Source organism: Myodes glareolus, chromosome 18 (genome assembly GCF_982192425.1).
Source record: "Myodes glareolus chromosome 18, mMyoGla1.1, whole genome shotgun sequence".
NCBI lineage: Eukaryota > Metazoa > Chordata > Mammalia > Rodentia > Cricetidae > Myodes > Myodes glareolus.
The window spans coordinates 71,870,606-71,894,281 of NC_142043.1; the positions used below are offsets into that span (position 1 = coordinate 71,870,606).

Consider the following 23,676-nt stretch of genomic DNA (forward strand, 5'->3'; position numbering starts at 1 on the left):
AATCTGGACTACAGGATGAAGTAAGGCGATAACAAAACTTCAGGATTACACAGGCAGCAGAGTAGATTTGCTGTTTGCAGACAGGGAAATGCACGTAAAGCAGCCAGACTGACGGGACAGATGAGCCTGGAGATGTACTTACCTGGGCTGGAGAAACTTATTTGGGAGGTGGTCTTAAATGGTATTTCAAACCTTAACAAGAAAAAGGTCAGGCTTGATGACACAGGTTTTTAATCTCAGCAATTTGGGCAGAGATCAGTGCCTCCTCTCCTAGAACCTCTCTGAGTTCAAGGCCAGCCTGGTCTTCAAGTAGAGCAAGTTCCAGGACAGCCGAGGTCACGTATTGAGACTGTTTCAACAAACAAAAAATCAAAACAAAACCCCCAAACAAAACAAAAGACTTTGGAAGTATGGTGGAAAGCCAAGAATCTCTGTATTTATAACAAAGTGGGTGCAGAGGCAGCTGTTATTCAGATCATGGAGCTGCAAGGATGTAGACAGGAGCTCCCAGGCTGGGCATCAGCCTCACTAGCAGCAGGTTACATAGAATTTCCTGCTGCCAGGTATTGTGGCTCATATATGTAATTCTAACACTGCAAGAAGGGGAATGAGGATTGATTGCAGGTATTTCAAAGCCCACATAGAATTTTATTTATTACTGTTTTTTCATTGTGTGACAAAATACCGAGCAGAGCAACTTAAAGGATGAAAGGTTTATTCTGATTCATGATTATAGAGGGCACAGTCACTCTCAGCATGAGGCATAATAGAGTATAGGGCAGCAGGAGCGTGGGGCTGGGAGTCCTCAAACTTCAGTAGATCAGGAAGTAGAGTATAGGGATCCTCCCATCTGGTTTTCTTCTGTTCTTCCTCTTATCCTTGTTTCGCAGGGTGTGTCTTCAAACCTCAATTAATTTCTGGAAACACTCTTACAGATGTGATTCTAAATCCAGTCAAGCTGACACTGAAGATTAGTCATCACAGCTACATAGTGAGTTCTAGACCAGCCTGGGATACAGTGTGAGATTCTGGTTACAGAAAAAAAAAAATGAGTCATGGGCTACATTCTGAGCCTAAGGAATATAAATGAGGAATCTGGAAAGAGTCTGAGTATTTTGGAAGAAGATTTATGGTCATTGATGTTAGTGATGAGAATGCATCCATGATGGAAAAGAGTTTTATGTGGGCATTCCATTTTGGGGAGGGGTTGAGAGAGACAAGGGAGAATATACATGATCAGGCCTGAGTTGTCACATTAACAGATACATATTGTTTTCTCTCCCATGAAGTATAGCCTCAGAGAGGAAATACAGGAAGAAATTATATAGAGACTCTGACTGGCTACTATCTGAAAATTCCCTAGACTGATTTCTTACTTTTAGATATAAAGAATAGAAACCAAACTCTTGTCCTTTAAAAGCAAAGGAATTTATTATATGATATTGGAAGGTTGGTGATTATTTTATTTTGGAAAAAGTCAATGAATCAAATCCAAGACTTCACAGCTGGGAACAGGACTGACAAGTCCATCAACATCAGGTCCCACAAGGATCCTCTGAGCAAAGGAATCACTGAGGCCCTGGAGCTGGTCTCTGTGGGACGCTTTCCTGCTACTCTGGGAACTGGATGTGCAGTGTTACCACAGCCCAGTTCATTCCTGCAGTCCCAGCTTTTCCTTCTCACCATGTGCTCACTCAGCTGGGGGCTGAGGAGGACTCTGTGGTGTCCAGTTGCAGGAAAGCTTGGGAAAGGGAAAGTGACTCAGGGACTTGCTGTGTAACCTTTCTGTGCCCTTACTAGGTGTTCCCTTGATGTGTAAAGAGACCTCAAGAGCTGGGAGATGATGGTAAAAGGTGGAAATACAATGATGAAAATAGATTCCTGGAAAAGTTTTCTGAGTAACTACATTGTAGGAAAGAAAAAGAGTAATAGAGATTCAGGATAATGATGTTCTAGAGTCCTCCCATAGACCTGGACTAGAAGGAGGAGGATGAGAAGGAGATGAAAGGAAAATGAGTAGGAAGAAGGAGAAAGAGGAGAAAGAAGAAGAAAAGAAAAGGAGGAAGAAGAAAAGGAGGAGGAGGAAGAGGAGGAGGAGAGGAAAGAAAGAAGGAAAGAAGGATAGAGAAAAAGAAAGAAGACTAAAATACAGTGGCAGTATACAGAGTGCGTAAACACTCAAACATAAATCTGTGTCATAGCAACAATGTAGGCAATGAGCACATTTCCACCCATGGCTTCATCTCTGTAGAAAACCCTCAGACACCAATCTCCTCCCTACCTGCTCTTTTCTTCCTCAGCATCACAACAGCAGCCACAGCTACAGTGACCACAAGTCCAAGGAGAACCACACCAACCGTCATTCCAATCATGAGCCAAGAAGATGGTTCTGGAAAGAGAGAATAAAATTGAGGGGCCCTAACCCCCAACTGACTCTACTTAAGGTCTCCAGAAGGTCACCTGCTTTCCTTGACATCAGGTTCTGTGCTCACACACACCCTTACCCCATTTCAGGACAAGGGGCTCAGGCAGCCCCTCATGCAGCACATGGCATGTGTATCTCTGCTCCTCCCCAGAAGGCACCACCACAGCTGCCCACTTCTGGAAGGTTCCATCTCCTGCAGGCCTGGTCTCCACAAGGTCCATGTCCTGGGTCTGATCCTCTCCATCTCTCTGCCAGGTCAGGTTGATGTCAGCAGGGTAGAAACTCAGGGCCCAGCACCTCAGGGTGACATACCCTCCAGGTCTAGGGTGATGGGTTACATGTGCCTTTGGGGGGTCTGAGGAGAAAATTTAGAAAATTCAAGTATTTAATATTCTTTCTTGGGACTTAAGCAGTATTCATGTCCCTATCCTGGCAATGAACAGGAGAATCAAGGTGAAGAGGGATGCAAACTCCAAACAAGTAGCCTTTACTCAGGCAGCAGTTTAACCTATTCCTTGGAAATTTCTAGTTATGATAATGTAGCCCAAAGCATAAAACCCCCAAGTTTCCCACCATGAAAAGAGGATTTCTGTCCTGACCTGGGTGGGGGACTTAAAGACTCAGCGTCTCTAGAGTCAGACCTCCAAGACAGCGGGTGTTAGCAAAGAACCTAACCTATGGGATACCATAGTTCACAACAGGATGCAGGTTGAAGGGAGGACTCTCCTGCCATCCTGTGAGACTGAACTGCCCAGAGAGAAGAGTGTCCTAGGACAATCACTTTCTGGTGTTGGGTCAGGAAAACAAAGATCACCCTTTCCCTCTATGCAAAAGAGAGCGGCAATATGTCAGCAGGTCCCATTTTACTTCCTCCTTGGAGGCATGTGCCCTACCCTGAGTACGGATAGAAGAGTTGCTTTTCAGGCTCTGGTACCTGAGCGTTGTAGAGTCTCCTTCCCTATCTCCAGGTGCCTGAGTAGCCATTTAACGCAGGAGACCTCCAAGAAATAGTTGAAGGTCTCTGCAACACCATCTGCCTCCCACTGTCGCCTGGTGATCTGAGCCGTCGAGTCAGCCACAGTCCAAGTTCTCAGGTCCGCGTTCAGGCTGATGTAATCACGACCATCAAAGGCATGATTATAGTGCGAACGGAGGAGGAGTTGGTCTGGCCTCATGTCGCAACCAATTAAACACTGGAAAGTATGAGAGACTGCCACGCCCCAAAGTCAGCCCCGCGCACACACAGTCCTACAAACTCACGGAATTTCCACAGCTGAACCGGAAACCGGGCCTCTGTCCTAAACTCTCCTGGGTCGAGGGTGTCTGTGGATCCCACAACCTCGGGCGGAACCTAGGACCTGGAACCCAGGGTGACTCCAGCCAGTCAGTGGAGACGTGAAGGGGTGGGTTACTCACCGTTATCGCTCTGATTATAGACCTGGATTGCGAATCGCAGGTTTTCTCGGGCCCTGTGTGAATATCTCTCCATATTTCTTTTTTCCATCTCCAAATACTCGGGCCCCATCTTCTTCACCCAAGGCCCGCGTGCCTGGATCCTCTGAGTATCGGCGTCACTGTCGAAGCGCATGAACGGCACGTGATCCACAGAGGCAACGATGAAGACGTGAAAATCTCGGAGACCCGATCGAGACGCGGTCGTGGTTACTAAATACCGCAGTGAGTGTGAGCCTGTGGGCGGCAAGCGGTGAGACCCCGACCCTCCTCCCAGGACCTCTGTCAGGTGTGCGGGCCTAGAAGGGAACAGAACAAAGTGCTCTGAACGTGGGATGGAGATGGGAGCTGGTGGATTTGGCAGAATGGTAAAAAGAAGAAGCGCCAGGACACTACCCATGCCCGGCGCCCGCGCGCTCCTCCTGGCGGAGGCTGCTTTCTTTCTGATCCACACTCACCTACGAGGCCCTGGGTCTCGGTCTGGGTCAGAGTCTGGAGTACTGAGAGCAAAAGGAGAATGGGACATGGCTCTGCAGCCACCATCCTCGGTGTCTGAAGGACCTGGAGGGATTGAGCATTGTTCCTCTCTATGGATTTTACAGCGTTGTGGTTTGTGGGGAGATACCACAGTGATTGTGAGTGGCTTTCTCGAGAACTCAGACATGCAGCAGGAGTGAGAATATGGGTCCATATGGAAAGACCGGATAGCTGACACAGGTTGTGGGCTGCAGGAAGATGAGGCAACTCCCAACCTGTTTCTTTGTCTCCTCAGACATCTTGAGGACAAAACTTCAGACCAGGGGCTTATGAGGAACCTTCACCTTGTACCTAGTGCTCCTTATCTCTCCTTCTTTTGAGTTCTGTTTGGAACTGTGTCATACAAGATTCTGAATGTTTTGGTTTCAGATCCCTTGTTTGTGCTTACACATTATTAAAGACTTCAAAGAGTTATTATGTAGATTACATCTAATGACATTTACCATGTCAAACAATGTCACTTAAATAGTTTCTGGTGGCACACTTGTAATCCCAGCATTTAAGAGGCTGTGCTGAGGCAGGTGGTTTGACATGAGTTTGGGGCTCATTTAAATTAATGATAAATTAAATAATAAATTATTTTTAAAATAATTAAAAAAAGATGTAATTTTATTTGTAGGTGAATTGTATAAATGTATGCTGCTCATGTGAGGGTGTCCATGAAGGCCAGAAGAAGGAGTCAGATTCCTTGGTGCTGGAAATACAGGTGTCTGTGAGCTGGGTGTTGCAAAACTGTGATCACGTACAAGAGCAATAAGCATTTTTGACTACTGAACCATCTCTTCAGTCCACTGAGACTCTGAAAAAAAAGTGAGACTGCTAGTAAGTGTGGTTGAAGAAAATAATAGCTCAGGCTGGGTAGATAGATGGCTCAGAGGTTAAGAGCATTGCCTGCTCTTCCAAAGGTCCTGAGTTCAATTCCCAGCAACCACATGGTGGCTCACAACCATCTGTAACGAGGTCTGGTGCCCTCTTCTGGCCTTCAGGCATACACACAGACAGAATATTCTATACATAATAAATAAATAAGTATAAAAAAGAAAGAAAATAATAACTCCTACTAATTAATTTGTTCTTCATAGCCTTGATTCAGACTAAGGTGTCAACAGATTAACTCACTGTCAAGCACACTACAGTAAATATGGCAAGTAAATCTTGAAACATAAAAGTATATTTGACCTCATACATCTCAAGAAAGTGTCTAAATAACCTCATGGGTTCCATTCAGTTTCAAAAGCTATTTTTGTTGTTGTTGTTGTTGTTGTTGTTGTTGGAGACACATAGTGTATTTCCACCATTCAAGAGGCTGAGGCAGGCGGGCTTCCAGGATTTGAGGGATGACCTAGACTATATCATTTTTCTGTATGGGAAGAAAAGAATTGAGAATGTCAGTACGGTGGTTTGAATTCAATTGGCTCTCATAATTTCATAGAGTGACACTATTAGGAGACGTGGCTTTGTTGGAATAGGTAAGGACTTGTTTGCGCAAGTGTGTCACTGTTGGGGCAGGCTTTGAGGTTTTCTATGCTCAGGATATCACCCAGTATCTCATCAACTTCCTGTTGCCTGCAAGATGTAGGACTCTCAGCTACTCCTCCAGCACCACATCTGTCTGCATGCTGACTATCATGCTCCCACCATGATGATAATGGACTGAACCTCTGAAACTGTAAACAAGCCACCTCATTTAAATGTTTTACTTATAAGAGTTGTCATGGTCTTGATGTCTCTTCCCAGGAATAAAAACCTTAACTAAGACAGTTGGGCTGGGCAGTGGTGGCCCACGCTTTTAATCCCAGCACTCGGGAGGCAGAGACAGGCAGATCTCTGTGAGTTTGAGGCCAAGCCTGGTCTACAGAGCTAGTTCCAGGACAGGCTCCAAAGCTACAGAGAAACCCTGTCTCGAAAAACTAAAAACCCAAAACAGAAGGACAGTTGGGGGATAGTAAATGATTTTTATAGAAAGTCAATGGGCTTAGAGAGCAAGTAATTGCCTCTTGGACACAGAGAACAGATGAGTTTGTAAATGGTTCGAAATTATTTTCTTTGAAGCGTTGTATGGGACTGAAGTAAATGATGATGGTATGTGGCAAAAGTCTGTCCAGAATGGCGACAGGCTTCTTGCCATAAAAGACCACTAATAAAACTCAGGGAGAGTACTAGCAGTATAGAACATTAGGCAAATTAGAGAAGAGAAGAGTAAAGCCCTTGGGCAGCATCTACTGCTACCTTCCTTTACTGCAGGGGCAGGTGGATCTCTGAGAGTTCAAGACAAGCCTGGGCTACAAAGCCAGATCCAGGACAGATCTCTGTTAAATAGAGAAACCCTGTCTGAAAAATAATAATAATAATAATAATAATAATAATAATAATAATAATAATAAGAAGAAGAAGAAGAAGAAGAAGAAGAAGAGATGAAAGAAGAAGACTGTGAGAAGGAGGTTGATGGATCCTGATCCACAACCTTGGGAAATGTTTGTCTACTTCATGGCACTGTCTGCCTCTGCTTGAGAACTGGCCTGGCAATCTAGGGTCACCTGTAAAGATAGCCCTCCAATTGTTCTGATTGTATTCACTTTGATCCACATGAATCCAGGAGAAATTTTATTTTCATCTTGATGTCAGTTGAGTGGTTAGTAGTATTACATAGAGTTCCTTCTGGTATAGAAACTAGGGCAGAACCTAATGTGTTTTAGTTTTTTTAAGTATCTCTCAAAACACTTATATCCATTTATAGAAGATATGTGAAAGTCAAAATGTTAGAGATCACAGGAAATCCATTTGGTCAGACTCCTTAATGATCATTTTAGACCCTTTTATATTCATTTATCCTTTTAAGACTATGAGAAATTAACATTACTAGTCAGAGATAAATACAAGCTTATGATTTTGGGTTCAAAAAGAGTGGGAACATTACAGGATTCATGTTTACCACCTACCAGGCATCTAACTTGCTATGCATATAGTTAGATTTTTTTTCCATTGGCAGGGTTTCTCTGTGTAACAGCCCTTGCCCTTCTCTGTCCCGGAACTCACTTTGTAGAACAGGCTGGCTTCAAACTCACAAAGATCCACCTGCATCTACTTCCTGATTACTGGAATTAAAGGCATGTGCCACCACGGACATCCTGTTCTAAAACTGCTTCCTAAGAGGCATCACCACAGAGAAATAAATTTGGGTTATTTGAAGAGGCATCTGAGAGCCTCTTGTTGCTTCACACCATTATTGTAGCTGTGAGGTGATCATGCTGCGGGAAAGAGGATCTAGGTCTAAGAGGACTCTCTATCTATCTGTCTGTCTGTCTGTGTGTCTGTCTGTCTGTCTATCTATCTATCTACCTATTCTATATATTAGATATAGATATTATATATTAGATTTTTAGATATCTATATCTTTATATTGGATATAGATAGATAGAAACGAGATAGATAGATAGATAGATGATAGATATAGATAGATAGATAGATAGATAGATAGATAGATAGATAGATAGACAGACAAATGTCAAGTGTTAAGTGACACAAGATGATGAGGAATGTTGTTGACAGGACCTCTTCACAGGAGGTCTGCTGGCCCATAGATATTTTGTCTTAAGGACTTGTAAGGGGGTAGACACCGCAGCATTAAGAGCTGGGGGTGAATGAGGATCCTTGTATAAGAGGCTAGTGTTGTCAGTCAGGATGACTGTGCTGACACTGCACACAGACACTGGGGTCCATGTGTTGTGTTGGGGTCCAATTGTTGTGAAAAGTCAGGCACTAGATGGACCTGGTAAGGGAAGGGCTGTCAGGGAAGCTTTCAGCAACCATTGTTTTCCTGGTAATAGAGCTGAGAGGCTTATTTATCAAAATCATTCAAACTGCAGTTCAGAGATATGGACAGTGCTGGATGTAGAGTTTCACAGGAAGTAGAGCTTCAGAGAGAGAGAAAAGATCCTGAAATGGTGGGTGAGGGAGAGAACAAGAGAGAGGAGGCTTAGGAATCCGTTAGTGGCAGCCGGCATTTCCTAGAAATGTACCTGACTGCTTGCTGTTTGGAAGAATAGAGTGAACAGAAATAATCAGTGTTAGACATTTTGAGGTGAGTTTTGGAGTTCGCCATGGTATGTTCTAAGCTAGAGCAGGGTTTTGCAGCCATTGACTTTAAGATCTAGAGGCTTCAGGGCCTCCTCATTCAACAGGAGCTTTCTGAACAATGGGTATCTGTAAGGACTCTGTCTGTTATAAAACAAGAAATTATCAATGTGCTATGCAAAACTGGAGCCTTGGATAAAGGCTATGGAATCTGAACCATAATTAAGGATTGGTGAAAGTACTGAGGGAGATTCATAGTATACCTGGGGTGTTCAATGCCAGGTTACTTTTCTCCCTCTAAATAGAAAGCAAAGAGAAACAACAAGTCAGGGCCTAGGGAAATCTAAGAAAGATGAACAGAGGATGATACTGTAAACCATTACACAGCAGTACGGGGGATAACAGAATTTATGGCACCTAAAGATTTTATAATTAATGGACTTGTATCCATTTGTTCATCTTCCTTTGTTGAAAATGTTGGGGTTGGAGGTGAGGAAGTGAAATTAGACATCCTGTTGAGAAGCGGAATTTTCTTCGTCTTGTGAGAGGTGACCCCGGGCTTCTAAGGGGAAAGCTTTGTTCCTTTCCTAGGAGACATCATGGGTCTGTGGTCAGTGATGGTCCCACCCCGTGTGTGTGAATCCCACACTGGACGATACTTCCTGTAAGATGTCATTCTCTTCAGAGGGAATGGAGGAAGCTTGAGGTTGGTCTAGGGGTACAGAAATAAAATGCTTCTTCTTCTTTTTTTTTTTTTTTTAAAACAACTGGGATGTGAATTCAAGACAGACACTGAGAATGACTGTTGGGGATAAGGAACTTGTTAAAACGTTTGTTAATGTCATGGATAGACAGACAACAGCATGGTTTAGAGGAGTTCAGGCCCTAGCACCAGAGACAGACAACATGTCTGAGGCCTCTGAAGAGAGGAATAAGTGCCCATGTGACAGAAGCAGGTGTACCATTTTATAGATCTCTGAGGATTGAAATGGTTGCACAGCACAAACCTGCAGCCAGGCTCTGAATCCCAGCAAGAGGCAGAGAAGGAAATGGGGAACAGAAGGCCACAAATACCTACTTTGACATAAACTCACTTCCTCCTGTGAGAAATCCTGATACCTGAAAGTCTGTTATCCAGAGATTCATAGACAGGGTCTTAGCAGTACCTCGGGGTGAGGATGGGGTTGTGGATGCTGCAGGAATTGTGGCCTGCCAGTAGCTGGATTCTAACGAGGCTCACTAGATAGCCCTGGCTGACCTGGAAGTTGCTATGTAGACCAAACTGGTCTTGAACTCACAGACCTCTGCCTCCTATGTTCTGGGATTAAAGGTGTGTGCCACCATGCCTGGCACTAATGTAACATTCCTACATCCTTATGATATTACAACGGTGGCATTAAACTTCCATAACAAAAATGTTAAATGTTTAAATTTGTTAAGAGTTGTGCTGGTGAAAATCCAGAAACCTAAAAGGCATGATAAGGGCCTATTGATACAGAGGAGATCTTACCACAGATATCTTGCTCTTAACTGTCCTAACCATAGTCCATGTACTTCCCAGCAAGGGAATTCAGATGAGGGGCCAATGAGATGAATCAGTAGGTGAAGGGACCTGCTCGTAGCACAATAATAAAACCCAGAGACAGCTATTGGGGTTCAACCTGAAAACCAGAAAAGCAAAGCAGCCAAGCCACTAGAAAAGGCTTACCTCTACCAAGGCTGGGCGACTGCAGACTAAGCTGACAGAGCCTCTCTCTCCTCTCACTTTATCTTCCCTCTAGGGCTGGGATTTAGGTGTGGGGCACCACCACCTGGATTTATTTCTGCATTGATCTTGTGTAGCCCAAGGTGGCCTTGAACTCACAGAGATCCACACTGTGGAAGGAGAGAATCAATTCCCAAAAGTTATCTTCTCACATCTGCACATTGAGTGTATACACACAGATATACATACACAATAAATTAAAATGTAAGGGTCCAGCATGGTGGCTGAGGAAGACTGATCTCTGAGTTCAAGGCCAGCCTGCTCTACAAAGCAACTTCTGGACCATGTGAGCTATACAAGGAACCATTGTACCACTTTATAATATAGACAGACTTTATGTATTTCTATAGTCTCCAGAGAAAGCAGCTTTTCTGGGAGGTCTTTTCTTGTCAAAGTGGTTGGCAGGTTTGTATTTCTACCCTTACAAAAGCGAGCAATTGCACGTCTTTGTTCTTTATGAGAAATCCTCTTTCAATACATGTTCATACAAGGTTGATATGACTAAGTGTTGGAGTAGAAAAAAAATCCTGGCAAGAGAGCAGAATCTCTGGGCTGTATGGAGACCTAGGATTACAGTTGGGTAGGATCATTCCTTCGCCAAAGAACACCCCTAGGAAGGTATGCTCAGAAGAAAAATTAGTCCGCAATGAGACACCATGTTTCTTTCTCCCCAGAACCCCAACCCCTAGTGCAGTAGCTCATGGGACACAACTATGTAGTTTTGCAAGATGATTCCTGAATTAGTCCTTTTCCCTTTCTTCTGTCTCTTCTCCAAGCATTCTTTCCTTAACACGTTAGGAAACTTTTCAGCTTCCTTCCTCTTTCTTTAAAGCCTCCTTCCTTGCCATGTGACTGCTTGTATGCCATGTGTCTGATCTCCATGCCAGTTTAAAATGTCCCTTTCCTGGGGCTGGAGAGTTGGCTCAGTGGTTAAGAACATTGCCTGCTCTTCCAAAGGTCCTGAGTTTAATTCCCGGCAACCGCGTGGTGGCTCACAACCATCTGTAATGAGGTCCAGTGCCCTCTTCTGGCCTGCAGACATACACACAGACAGAATATTGTATACATAATAAATAAATAGATATTTTAAAAAAAATAAGTCCCTTTCCCTTCTATGCTCCACTCTCCTCCTCCAGGAAGCTGTCAAGGCTTTGCAGTTTGCTTACCCTGAGGTTCCTTTTTAACTGATATAATTGTCTCTGATCTTCTTTTTGAATCTATTTTTCAATGACTTTGTTGCTAAGACCAAGAACCCCAAAGGGGAGCACAATTCTGCCTATATCATTGGCATACACATATAATCCTAGCACATGGGAGGTGGAGGCAGAAGAATAAAGAGTTCAGCATTATCTTCAACTACATAGCAAGAGTCTGAAGTCAGTTTGGGTGATGGTAGCACATAGGGAAAGAGGCTAGCGTGGTCTACCGAGCTAGTTCCAGTACAGACAAGGCTATGCAGAGCAACCCTGTTTCAAACAAAACAAAAAACTAAAAACCAAACAAGGGGGCTGGAGAGATGGCTCAGCAGTTAAGAGCATTGCCTGCTCTTCCAGAGCTCCTGAGTTCAATTCCCAGCAACCACATGGTGGTTCACAGCCATCAGTAATGAGATCTGGTTCCCTCTTCTGGTCTGCAGACAGAATATTGTATACATAATAAGTAAATAAATAAATATAAACAAAACAAACATACAGGAAGGAAGGAAGGAAGGAAGGAAGGAAGGAAGGAAGGAAGGAAGGAGAAGGAAGGAGAAGGAAAGAAAACACAGCAAAAACAAGAAGGGAAACCCATGAGGTCCTAACAACAGCACAGTCAGCACGACAGTGGAGCAAAGGGGTGACTAGGGTAAGATGGAGGAGATCCAGGTGTCTGCCTGCCCTGAACCAGGTAGGACAGAGCTGTAGGACATCTGTCACAAAGAAAGTTGGTGGAGTTCCAGATGGATTTGAACACAATGTGTCCCTACACATATACAGACATGTTTGGGTGCATGTGGGTACATATGTTCATTTGTTTCCTTACCTGCTTTTAGACCAGGTCTCAAATATCCCAGCCTGACCTGGAATCTTCAGTCTTCCTGCCTCAGCCTCCTGGGTGCCAGTATTACAGGCATTTGTCACCAGGACTGGATTAATGGAGATCTGGATCCCGGGGAATAACTGTTTGAGAATGATTTTGTAGTAGGTGCTTTGAGGATAAGGTTTATTTGTTTGTGCTGCCAACAAAATACCAGGGACTGCATAGCTCATACAGAGCAAAAGTTTATTTCTCATAGCTCTGGAGGCTGGTAGATCCAAGATCAGGTACTGTCTAATTCAGAATCTGGCTACTGTCCTCTACTGGTTGGTACAGGACACTGTCCTTTTGCTAAGTTCTCAACAAGGCAGACAAGGAAAAGGAGCTCCCTGGGTTCTCTGGAGTTAGAAGACTAATCCCATTCATTAAGGCTGCCCCATCCTGATCCCATTATCTCTAAAGTCCCTAACCTCAAATGCTGTCACATCCAGGAAATATAAACTTTTGTATATAACTGGTCTGCAGTTAGTCTAAAGACACTTGTGTCCTTCCTTCTGAATATGTGATTGTGAAGTAAGGTACCTCGGGGAACTGGAATTGTCCTCCTTGAAATCTCATACTGACAACTGTTTTCTAGAGCCACCCTCTCCCTCCTAAATGTTCCAAACATTTCTGAACAGCATCACCAGCTGGGGCCCAAGAGTTCAAGCACACGAGCCTATAGGGAATGTTATAGTTAGACCCCAATCCTGAAACAATACACGGTTCCAGGGATAAGCTTAGAAAATGTATGGAAATTTCCCCCTCAGGGATATCCATCCATCCCCCATAAGGTCCTTGTTCTTTAGTGTCTCTGAATCTGTGGATTGTAGTGTGATTATTCTTTATTTAATAGCTAAAATTCATTTATAAGTGAGCTTGCAGATACGACCAAGCAATGACTAATCTAACTTGAGGCCCAAGCCATGAGAGGGAGCTCATGCCTGACCCTACCTGGATGACCAGAAACCAGAAGATGGATATCTCTGTGATTTAGGGTAGAACCAAACACAAATGAAAAATAAAATAAAATAAAATATGGTGCGGGAGAATTGTCTGTATTCTGTCAATCATGTTTTAAATAAACGCTGGTTGGCCAGGCAGGAGGTGTAGGCGGGAAAACCAGATAGGAAGTTCAAAGGATGCAAAGAGTGCAGGAGAATTCTGGGGAGGAGGAAGCTGATTCCTCCCACGCCTGCCTAGATCACCGAAGCAGTAGGATGTGAGCTGCCCCACTGAAAAAGGTACTGAGCCACATGGCTAACATAGATCAGAAACTGGGTTAATCAAGATGTAAGAGAATGCTAATAAGTAGCCTGACCTAATGGGCCAATCAGCTTTATAACTTACAGAGATCTCAGGTTGATTTTCTTTGGGCTTGCCAGCTGTGGGGTACTGGGCGGGACAGAAAACCCCAACAAGCAGGCCCGGCCTTTCATGTTACAAAAATAAAATAAAAAGCAAATGAAACGATTCCCAATAATATTCTAGTATACTCATAGGTTGGTGCCTCGTCCAGTCGGCATCAGAGAGGCTTCCTCCAGTAGCTGATGGTAGCAGTAGCAGAGACCCACAGTCAAACATTAGGGGACCTCAAAGAAGAGGGGAAAGAAGGATTAAGAGCCAGAGGGGTCAAGGACACGGGGAGAACACAGCCACAGAGTCAGCCAGGCAGGGCTCGTAGGGCCTCACAGAGACTGAGCGGCAATCATGGAGCCTGCGTGGATCTGCACGAGGTCCTCTGCATACATGCTGTGGTTCTTCATCCTGTTTTGCTTGTGGGGTTCCTAACAGTGGGAGTGGGGGTGTCTCTGACTCTTTTACCTGGTGTGGGGCCTGCCAGTGGTACTCTGATCCTTCTACTGAGTTGCTTTTTCCAACATTGGTATGATGGTGTATGTCTAATCTAATGCACCTTCTTATGATATTTGGTTGGTATCATTGGGAGGCTTTTGTACAGAGTGAACTGGAGGAAGAGGAGATCTGAGGGAAGGGGAGGTTATGGGGAACCGGGAGGAGGGGAAGTTGTGGGGGATGGCAAGGGAGGCTTTGGTTGGGATGTATTGTACGAGAAAAGAAAAAGAGGGAAAAAAAGGCACAGAAAGTCTCAACTTTCCTGTGTACAGGAGTCCCTGGGACATCTCAAGATTCAGAGTGTCTTAGCTGAGATTCTGTATAATAAGCTTGGACTGAGTTTCTGTTAGTGAATCTTGGGGACAGATGAGAATGTAAGGACAGATCAGTATATATATATATATATACACACACACACCAACACACACACACACACACGTGTGTGTGTGTGTGTGTGTGTGTGTGTGTGTGTGTGTTTAGTCTGTAGCCTTGGTCAGATGTGGAAATTAGATTCCATTCTTTTGGTCAAATAGAAGTTACCCCAAAGCCCTGATACCTTCACCTTTTCATATGGCAAACGGGGATATGGGGGTTGGGGTAGGAGGCATAGGTAGAGGCTGAGGATGTCCACAAGTTCAAGGGCAGCCTGGTCTATAGAATGAGTTCTAGGACAGCTAGAGCTACACACTGAGACTCTGTTGTTTACTGTGGTCCAGGGAATTGGTAGTGTGCTTATCGTGCAAGCATGAGATCCTGAGATCGATCCCCAGAGTGGTATGGCTTGTAGTCCAGCACTGTGGAGATAGTGACAGGTGGGTCCCTCAGACTCACTGCCAGCCCACCTACTTCCGTGGATGAACTTCTGGCTGCCTCAATAAGAGGTGGATTTTTTTTCTGTAACAAAGAATTGGTGTGTTCTTTTCCCACCATTCTTCAAATCTAGTGTAAATGTGATTGGTGACTGTGGGACAGTTTCACACCTGATAATGATAAAACAAGAACCGTGTAAAAACACAAGGACGTATGGACTCAGATATGAACTATCTCAAATCATCTCATAAAATAGAAAGGGAAGCAGTACTACCAAAAGGATTTTTTAAGACTACTATTATTCTTGTATCAAAACTAGGTACAGACACAAAACAGAAAATTATAGGCCAATTTCTGTGATGAACATGGATGTGAACATTTTCAATACAATACTTGCAAGAGTCCACAATACATTAAAATGTCATATATCACAATGTTGATGGAGAGAGGGCCTGCTTTTCATCCCTACTGCCCAGCTAGATTACACCCAAAATAATCACACAGAAACTGTATTCATTTAAACACTGCCTGACCTATTATCTCTAGCCTCTTATTGGCTAACTCTCACATCTTGATTTAACCCATTTCTAATAATCTGTGTTCACCACAAGGTCGTGGCTTACTGGAAAAGATTCAGCATATCTGACCTGTCAGCTCCATGGTGGCTCTTTCTTTCTGCCTGTGCTTCCTTCTTCCCAAAATTCAGTTCTGTCTTCTCTGCCTACCCAAGTTCCACCCTATCAGACCAAGCAGTTTCTTTATCGATTAACCAATGAAAGCAACACATAAACAGAAGGACCTCCTACACCACCACAACCAAATTGAGATCATTGAAGGGATATAAGGATGACTCAATATATTCAGTCAATAACTGTGATATGGCACATAAGTAGACACAAGGACAGAAATCACAGGGTCACCTCAATGTATGCAGAAAAGGTTTTTGACAAAGTTCAGCATCTTCTATGATAAACTTAAACCCTGAAGAAACTAGGGATAAAAGTAACATATATCAATATAATAAATGCTATAAGTAAGAAAATTCTATTCAGCATAGTATGAAATTGTTGAAACAGTGTTTCCTCTAAAATTAAGATGAGACAAAGGGTGTCTATTTTCTCCACTCCTGTTTATATTTTTTGATGTCTTAAGAGCAATAAAGCAAGAGAAAGAAGCTAAATGATCCTCATTTGTAAGTGATATGATCCTATGTTTCATCAAAGCAGGAGGATACAAAGTGCATATAAGGGCGGCAGCTTTCAACATACCAACAACAAACGTGGTGAGAAATATCGGGAAAACAATCTCAGCTATAATTGCTTTAGAAACAAAACAAGACAATTAAATACTAGGAATATACATGAGGCTGTTAAGGAAACCAATAACAAAGCTTTAAAACACTAAATAAGGCTGTAATCCAACACTCAGCAGGCAGAAGAAGGGGATTGCTGCAACTTTGGGGCCAGCATGATTTACATAGTGAGACCCTGTTTCAAAAAAATAACCAAACAACAATAAAGGAAGGAAGGAAGGAAGGAAGGAAAGAAGAAAGGAAGGAAGGAAAGAAGGAAGGAAGGAAGGAAGGAAGGAAGAAAGAAAGGAAGGAAGGAGACACTAGAAGATATGAAAAGGTCTACCATGCTCATGAATAAGCAGAATTAATATTGCAAATATGGCTAAAGTTCTAGAAATTCAATGCAATTCCCAACGACATTCTTTAAAGAACTAGAGAAAAATCCTAGTTTATATAGATGCAGAAAAAACTCCTAATAGCCAAAGTGTTCTTAGTTGAAAGAGCAATATAGAAGAGTTAAAGCACTATTTCAAATCCTATTACAGAGACTTGGTTTTAAAAAAGAAGAAGCAAAAAGGTGTGGTACTGGCACTGAAATATACACAGACCAATGGGACAGAATAGAGGACTCAGATACAATCTATAGTTACAGTGTTAGGACAACCCACATTCCAGAAGTGATGCTTCCCCATCCCAAACCAGTCTTCTAGGACTCAGGGCCAGCATCCCTGTCATCACAATGGGACACATTTCCACCGAGCCAAGGTCCCTTAAGCTTATACTCCATACCCACTGTAAAGTCTGAGCCATCCCCTCTCCCTCTTTTCCTCTCTTTCTCTCTCTTTCCCCCCACCACCCACCACAACCCTGTCTCACATATCATCACTCAGAGGCAGCCTTTTCGTCCCCCTCCCAGTAAATCCATGTAAAGTCTGTTTCATGGTGTGATTTTTGTGGCATTTCTTGGACCTCTGATAACACAAAAACACGTATACACAGTTATCTTATTTTCAACCACAATACCTAAAACACGTATTGTAGAAAAAAAAATCCATTCAGCAAATGGTGTTGGGAAAACTTTATATCCCCATGTAGAAGAACAAAATTACATCTCTATCTCTTGTCCTGTAGAAAAATAATCTCAAAGACCTTAAATGTGACACAAAACTCTGAAATCTGTTACAGGAAAACCCTTTTGATAGATACACAGACCGTCTGTCTGGATGGTGTGAAATGATTTACAGCTCAAGAAACATTAACAAGAGCTGACAAATGGGTTGCATGAAATGAAAAGCTGCCCAGCAAAGGAAGCAATTAGAGTGTGAAGAGACAGTCTAAGGAAAAGGAGAAAATATTTACCAGTTATAAATATGAAAGAGGATTAATGTCTATAATCTTTAAATAATTTAGAAACAGCAAAACCAAGAGCCAGGTGTTGTGGTGCATACCTGGAAGCCCACGAACTAGGAAGCAGACTCATGAGACCACAAGTCCAGCTTCATGGATTGTGTTGCAAAAACAAACAAACAAACAAAAATCATTCTGTTTGAGAACTGAATGAATTTGTTAGAAGTAAGAGGGAGGAATTGGAAACTCATTAAGTAGTTTAGGCAAGAGACACAAGTTGCTTTTCCTTAAGGTGTGAGCAGAGAAAGAGTGCAAAGAAATTGAATTTTGGATTCATTTAAAACATGGACATTACAATATTTCCCACTGGTTAAGTCTGGACTACAGAATGAAGAAAGGCGATAACAGAACTTCAGGACTGCACAGGCAGCAGAGTAGATTTGCTGTTTGCACACAGGGAAATGCACGCAAAGCAGCCAGACTGACAAGGACAGATGATCCTAAAGATGTATTTCCCTGGCTGGAGAAACTTATTTGGGAGGCGGTCTTAAATGGTATTTCAAACCTTGGAGTTGAATAAAATCGCCAAAAGAATGTTAGTAGTAGGTGAGAAACAGAACAGAACCGGCCCCTCCAGTGCCCAGTGATCTCATTAGAGCACACACCTTGAGTAGACTGTGCAGCTCTGGGCTTGTGTCTAGAAGTCCCAAAGATCAGAGATTCCCAGACTTCCCTGTGCACAGGAATCCTCTGGACTTCGCAACAAGAAAAAGGTCAGGCTTGATGACACAGGTTTCTAATCTCAGCACTCTGGGCAGAGATCAGTGCCTCCTCTCCTAGGACCTCTCTGAGTTCAAGGCCAGCCTGGTCTACAAGTATAGCAAGTTCCAGGCCAGTCAAGGTCACGTATTGAGACTGTTTCAACAAACAAAAAATCAAGACAAAACCCCCAAACAAAAATAAAAGACTTTGGAAGTCTGGTGGAGAGCTAAGAATTTCTGGATTTATAGCAAAGTGGGCACAGAGGCAGCTGTTACTCAGATCATGGAGCTGCAAGGATGTAGACAGGAGCTCCCAGGCTGGGCATCAGCCTCACTAGCAGCAGGTTACAGAGAATTTCCTGCTGCCAGGTATTGTGGCTCATATGTGTAGTTCTAACACTGCAAGAAGGGAAAAGAGGATTAATTACAGTTATTTCAAAGCCCATATGGATTTTTATTTATTTCTTATTTAAATTGCGTGACAAACTACTCAGCAAAAGCTACTTAAAGAATGAAAGGTTTCTTCTGATTTATGGTTAAAGAGGCCATAGTCACTCTCAGCATGGGGCATGATGGAGTACACAGCAGCAGGAACATGTGGCTGGGATTCCTCAAACTTCAGTAGATCAGGAAGTAGAGTGTAGGGATCCTCTTATCTGGCTTTCTCCTCTTCTTCCTTTTTCCTTGGGCCCCAGGGTGTGTCTTCAAACCTCAATTAATCTCTGGAAACACTGTTACAGATGGGACCAGAATTGGATCTCCTAGGAGATTCTAAATCCAGCCAAACTGACACTGAAGATTAGCCATCACAGCTACTTAGTGAGTTCTAGGCCAGCATGGGATACAGTGTGAGATGCTGTTAACAGAGAAACAGAAAAAGGAAGAGTGAGTCCTGGGCTACATTCTGAGCAATGTAAATGAGGGATCTGGAAAGAGTCTGAATATTTTAGCACAAGATTTATGGTCTCTGATGTTAATGGTGAGAATGGCATCCATGATGAAAAAGGGTTCTATGTGGACATTCCATTTGGGGGAGGGGTTGAGAGAGACAAGTGAGAATATACAAGATCAGGCCTGAGTTATTGTGTTGACAGATACATATTGTTTTCTCTCCCATGAAGTATAGCCTCAGAGAGGAAATACAGGAATCAATTATATAGAGACTCTGACTGGCTGCTCTCTGAAAATTCCCTAGACTGATTTCTTACTTTTAGACATAAATAATAGAATCCAAACTCTTATCCTTTAAAAGCAAAGGAATTTAATATGTGATATTGGAGGGTTGGTGATTATTTTATTTTGGAAAAAGCCAATGAACCAAATTCAAGGCTTCACAGCCAGGAACAGAACTGACTAGTCCATCAACATCAGGTCCCACAGGGATCCTCTGAACACAGGAATCACTGAGGCCCTGGAGCTGGTCTCTGTGGGACAGCTTTCCTGCTACTCTGGGAACTGGATGTGCAGTGTTACCTCAGCCCAGTTCATTCCTGCAGTCCCAGCTTTTCCTTCTCACCATGTGCTCATTCAGCTGGGGGCTGAGGAGGACTCTGTTGTGCCCAGCTGCAGGAATGCTTGGGAAAGGGAGAGTGACTGAGGGACTTGTTCTGCTTCCTTTCTGTGCCCTTACTAGGTGTTCCTGATGTGTAAGGAGAACTCAAGAGCTGGGAGAAGATGGTAAAAGGTGGAAATACAATGATGAAAGTAGATTCCTGGAAAAGTTATCTGAGTAGCTACATCAGGGGAAATTAAAAGCCTGATAGATCCAGGATAATGACGATCTAGCTTACTGGTAGCCCTGGACTTTAAAAAGTGGTAACACCACAGGGCATGGCGGCACACAACTTTAATCCTAGCACCTGGGAAACAGAGGCAGGTGGATTTCTGAGTTCGAGGCCAGCAAGGCCTACATAATAGGTTCTAGGACAGTCAGGGCTATGTAAAGATACCTTGCCTTCAGAGCAAGCAAGCAAGTGAGCGAGCAAACAAACAGAAAACAAAATCTGCCAGTTCACTGAGTCCCGGGTCAGGTAAGCAGTCACACATGGTGTGTCTCACGCTAACAAAGCAGGAGATGAGCACATTTCCACCCATGGCTTCATCTCTACAGAAAACCCTCAGACACCAATCCCCTCCCTACCTGTGCTTTTCTTCCTCAGCATCACAATGGCAACCACTGCTCCAGTGACCACAACTCCAAGGAGAACCACACCAACTATCACTCCAGTTGGGGACCAAGGAGGTGGCTCTGGGAAGAGAAGGTAAAATTTAGGGGCCCTAACCCCCAGCTCAGCACTGATCCTACCTTGGGTCTCCAGAAGGTCACCTGCTTTCCTTGACAACAGGCTTCATGCTCACACCCCTCCTTACCCCATCTCAGGGTCAGAGGCTCAGGCAGCGCTTTATGGTACACATGGCATGTGTATCTCTGCTCCTCCCCGGAAGGCATCACCACAGCTGCCCACTTCTGGAAGGTTCCATCCCCTGAAGGCCTGGTGTCCACCAGCTCTGTGTCCTGGGTCTGGTCTTCCCCGTCCCTCTGCCAGGTCAGGGTTATCTCAGTTGGGTAGAATTCAAGAGCCCAGCACCTCAAGGTGACATCTCCTTCAGGTCTAGGGTGATGGGTTATATGTGCCCTTGGAGGATCTGAGGAGAAGAGTTAGAAACTTCAAACATCTTTTAAACTTTTTCTGGGGACTTAAACTATATACATGTGCCTACCTAGCAATGTTCAGAAGAATCAAGATGCAGGGGGTGTCACATGGTATAAACCCCACAAGTTGCCTATACTCAGGCACTAGTATGATCTATTTCTTAGAAAAGGAAGATTCCCAATTTTCCACCATGAATACAGGATTTCTGGTCCTGACTTGGGTGGAAGAATGAGGAACTAACTCATCATCACTTGAGTGAGACCTCCAAAAACACTGGGTGTGGGCAGACAGCTCAACCTCTGGGAGGCCATGGTTCTTTACAGGCTGCAGAATGAATGGGGCTGCTATTGGTTATTTCAGGGATCTTCTTTCCTATCATCCCAAGAGACTCTAATCTCTCCTGAGAGAAGGGCAAGTCCTGGGATAGTCATTCTTTGTTGTTGGATCAGGAAAACCAGGAGCACACCGCCGCTCCAGATACAAGAGAGAGCTACAGTATTACAGATTGTCCCATTTTCCTTCCTTCTTGGAGACAGGAGCCCTTCTCTGAGTGCAGATGGAGGAATTGCTTCTCAGTTCCTCTTACCTGAGCGATCCAAAATCTCCTTCCCTAGCTCCAGGTGCAAGAGTAGAGTAACAATGCATCGGGTCTCACAGAAGGTCTTCCAGAACTCTGCTAAATGTTGTGCCTCCCACTGTCGCTTGGTGATCTGAGCGGTCCTGTCTGCCACAGTCCAAGTTCTCAGGTCCTCGTTCAGGCTGATGTAATCACGGCCATCAAAGGCATGTCTATAGTACCCACGGAGGAGGTGTCCATCTGGACCCACGTCGCAACCAATGAAACACTGAAAGGTATGAGAGCCTGCAGACGCCCCCAAAGTCAGCCCCCTCTACAGAACTCAGCCCACCCACAGAATTCCCACTTAAATGAACCGGAAACTGGGTCTCAGGGCATTGCTCTTCCTGATCCAGGTCTCTCCGCCCCCCCCGCCCCGCCCCCGCAACCTCAGTTGGAACCTAGGACCTGGGACTCTGGGCACCTGGGGGAGTCCGTGGGGGACATGTAGGGGTCACTCACCGTCATCGCTCTGGTTATAGATCCGGATTGCAAATCTCAGGTTTTCTCGGGCCGTGTTTGCATAACCCTCTAAACCGTTTCTCATCTGCTTCCAATAATCGTGCCCCATCTGCTTCGCCCATGGCACGAGGGTCTCCATTTTAGTAACCACGTCACTGTCGAAGCGCAGGATTTGGGTGTCGTCCACATAGCTAACGGCGGAGACTTGGAGATCTCGGAGACGCGTTCGAGGCGCTGTCGTGCTTATCAAATACCTCAAGGAATGTGAACCTGGGGGCGGTGCGCAGTGAGACCCCGATCCCCCTCCCGGTACCCCGGGCAGGTGCACGGGCTGGAGAGCATCAGGGCACAGGGCTCGGAATGCTGGTGGAGAAGGGCTTGGAGGGTCTGTGTGGGTGATGACAAACTGCTTTGGGGATGCTGCCCAGCCCGGGCACCCTGGCTCCTCCTGGCTGAGGACGTTTCCTTCCTGACCCACACTCACCAGCACCACTCTGGATCTCAGTCTGGATCAGAGCCAGGAGTACTGAGAGCAGCAGGAGGGTGGAACACCGAGTTGCAGTCCCCATCCTTGGTGTCTGGAAAACCTGGAGGGTTTGAGACTTTGTTCCTCTCTGAGGAGTTTATAGCGTGGTGGTTTGTGAGAAGATACCACAATGACTGTGAGTTCCTTTCTCCAGAATTCCGACCTACAGTGGGAGTGAGAACATGTGTCCAGATCGAAGGACAGGACTGCTGACTCGGGTTGTAAGCAACAGAAAGGAATTCAGAGGCAATGAGGGAATTCCCAACCTATGGCTTCCCCACCTCAACCACCTTGAAGACAAAACCTCAGACCAGAGATTTATGGAGACCTCTTCCTCCTGTAATTGGTGCTCTTTGTCACATCTGCTCTCTCTGAGTCCTGTTCAGGAGGTCTGCTGAGATTCTGAATGTTTTGGTCTCAGGATGTCTTATTTGTGCTTGTACATTGTTCAGTACCTGAAAGTTTTATGTAGGTCAAATCCAACGACATTTACTGTTAAAAGTTGCTCATGGAAGCTAAATAAGAAGACGATCCTGATGAAGATTATTTAGCTATCCGCCAGGAGGTAGGAAATAGTCAAGAGTCCCAGGTAACCTTGGGTGCATGGGGGGGGGGGTGGGAGGGTTGTTGGAAGGGGAGAGGGTTAGAGAGAAGGGAGTAGGGGAGGAATGGAGAAAGCTCGGTTGACCGGGATGGGGGGAAGGGAGGAAGGATGAATAAGGGATCAGGGAAGAATATATTTCAACTAAGGGAGTCATTTTAGGGTTTATAGGAAACTTGATTATATATGGGATCCCAGGTCCAAGGAGAGATCCCCAGATTGTTCTCTGGACAGAGGAGAGGGTGCCTGAACCGGCCTTGGCCCACAACCATACTGATGAATATTTTGCATGTCACCATAGAACCCTCATCTGGCGATGGATGGAGATGGAGGCGGAGAACCACGTTGGAACACTGGACCTAGCTCCCTAGGTCCAAATGAGAGGCAGAAGGAAAGAGATCGTGAGCAATGAAGGCAAGGGCACAGGAAACCTTCATCCGACG

At 44.5% G+C, this 23,676-nt stretch overlaps 2 protein-coding genes across 2 annotated transcripts; both read right to left on the bottom strand.

Annotated features, from left to right (window-relative positions):
* Positions 1 to 698: 698 nt before the first annotated feature.
* Positions 699 to 4,422, bottom strand: LOC148119277 (HLA class I histocompatibility antigen, alpha chain G-like). Its single transcript, XM_087898677.1, has 6 exons — positions 4,336 to 4,422; positions 3,842 to 4,114; positions 3,360 to 3,635; positions 2,505 to 2,780; positions 2,282 to 2,389; positions 699 to 1,028 (listed from the first exon to the last, which is right to left on the bottom strand). Exons 1-6 carry the CDS (start codon positions 4,418 to 4,420, stop codon positions 985 to 987), a joined length of 1,062 nt encoding a protein of 353 aa, XP_087754803.1. The 5' UTR covers positions 4,421 to 4,422; the 3' UTR covers positions 699 to 984.
* Positions 4,423 to 18,804: 14,382 nt separating this feature from the next.
* LOC148119278 (patr class I histocompatibility antigen, CH28 alpha chain-like) lies at positions 18,805 to 22,946 on the bottom strand. The gene is made up of 6 exons (XM_087898678.1): positions 22,591 to 22,946; positions 22,107 to 22,376; positions 21,615 to 21,890; positions 20,745 to 21,020; positions 20,515 to 20,622; positions 18,805 to 19,230 (listed from the first exon to the last, which is right to left on the bottom strand). Exons 1-6 carry the CDS (start codon positions 22,673 to 22,675, stop codon positions 19,187 to 19,189), a joined length of 1,059 nt encoding a protein of 352 aa, XP_087754804.1. The 5' UTR covers positions 22,676 to 22,946; the 3' UTR covers positions 18,805 to 19,186.
* Positions 22,947 to 23,676: the final 730 nt, after the last annotated feature.

Excerpts from the sequence above, each read along its gene's own strand:
- LOC148119278 (XM_087898678.1), bottom strand. The coding sequence starts at position 22,675 with ATGGGGACTGCAACTCGGTGTTCCACCCTCCTGCTGCTCTCAGTACTC. Across the intron at positions 22,377-22,590 it reads TGAGATCCAGAGTGGTGCTG|GTTCACATTCCTTGAGGTAT; the intron begins GTGAGTGTGGGT and ends CACCGCCCCCAG. Across the intron at positions 20,623-20,744 it reads GCCTCTGACCCTGAGATGGG|AGCCACCTCCTTGGTCCCCA; the intron begins GTAAGGAGGGGT and ends TTCTCTTCCCAG.
- LOC148119277 (XM_087898677.1), bottom strand. The coding sequence starts at position 4,420 with ATGGTGGCTGCAGAGCCATGTCCCATTCTCCTTTTGCTCTCAGTACTC. Across the intron at positions 3,636-3,841 it reads CTATAATCAGAGCGATAACG|TCTCTCATACTTTCCAGTGT; the intron begins GTGAGTAACCCA and ends GGGGCGTGGCAG. Across the intron at positions 2,781-3,359 it reads GGAGACTCTACAACGCTCAG|ACCCCCCAAAGGCACATGTA; the intron begins GTACCAGAGCCT and ends TTTTCTCCTCAG.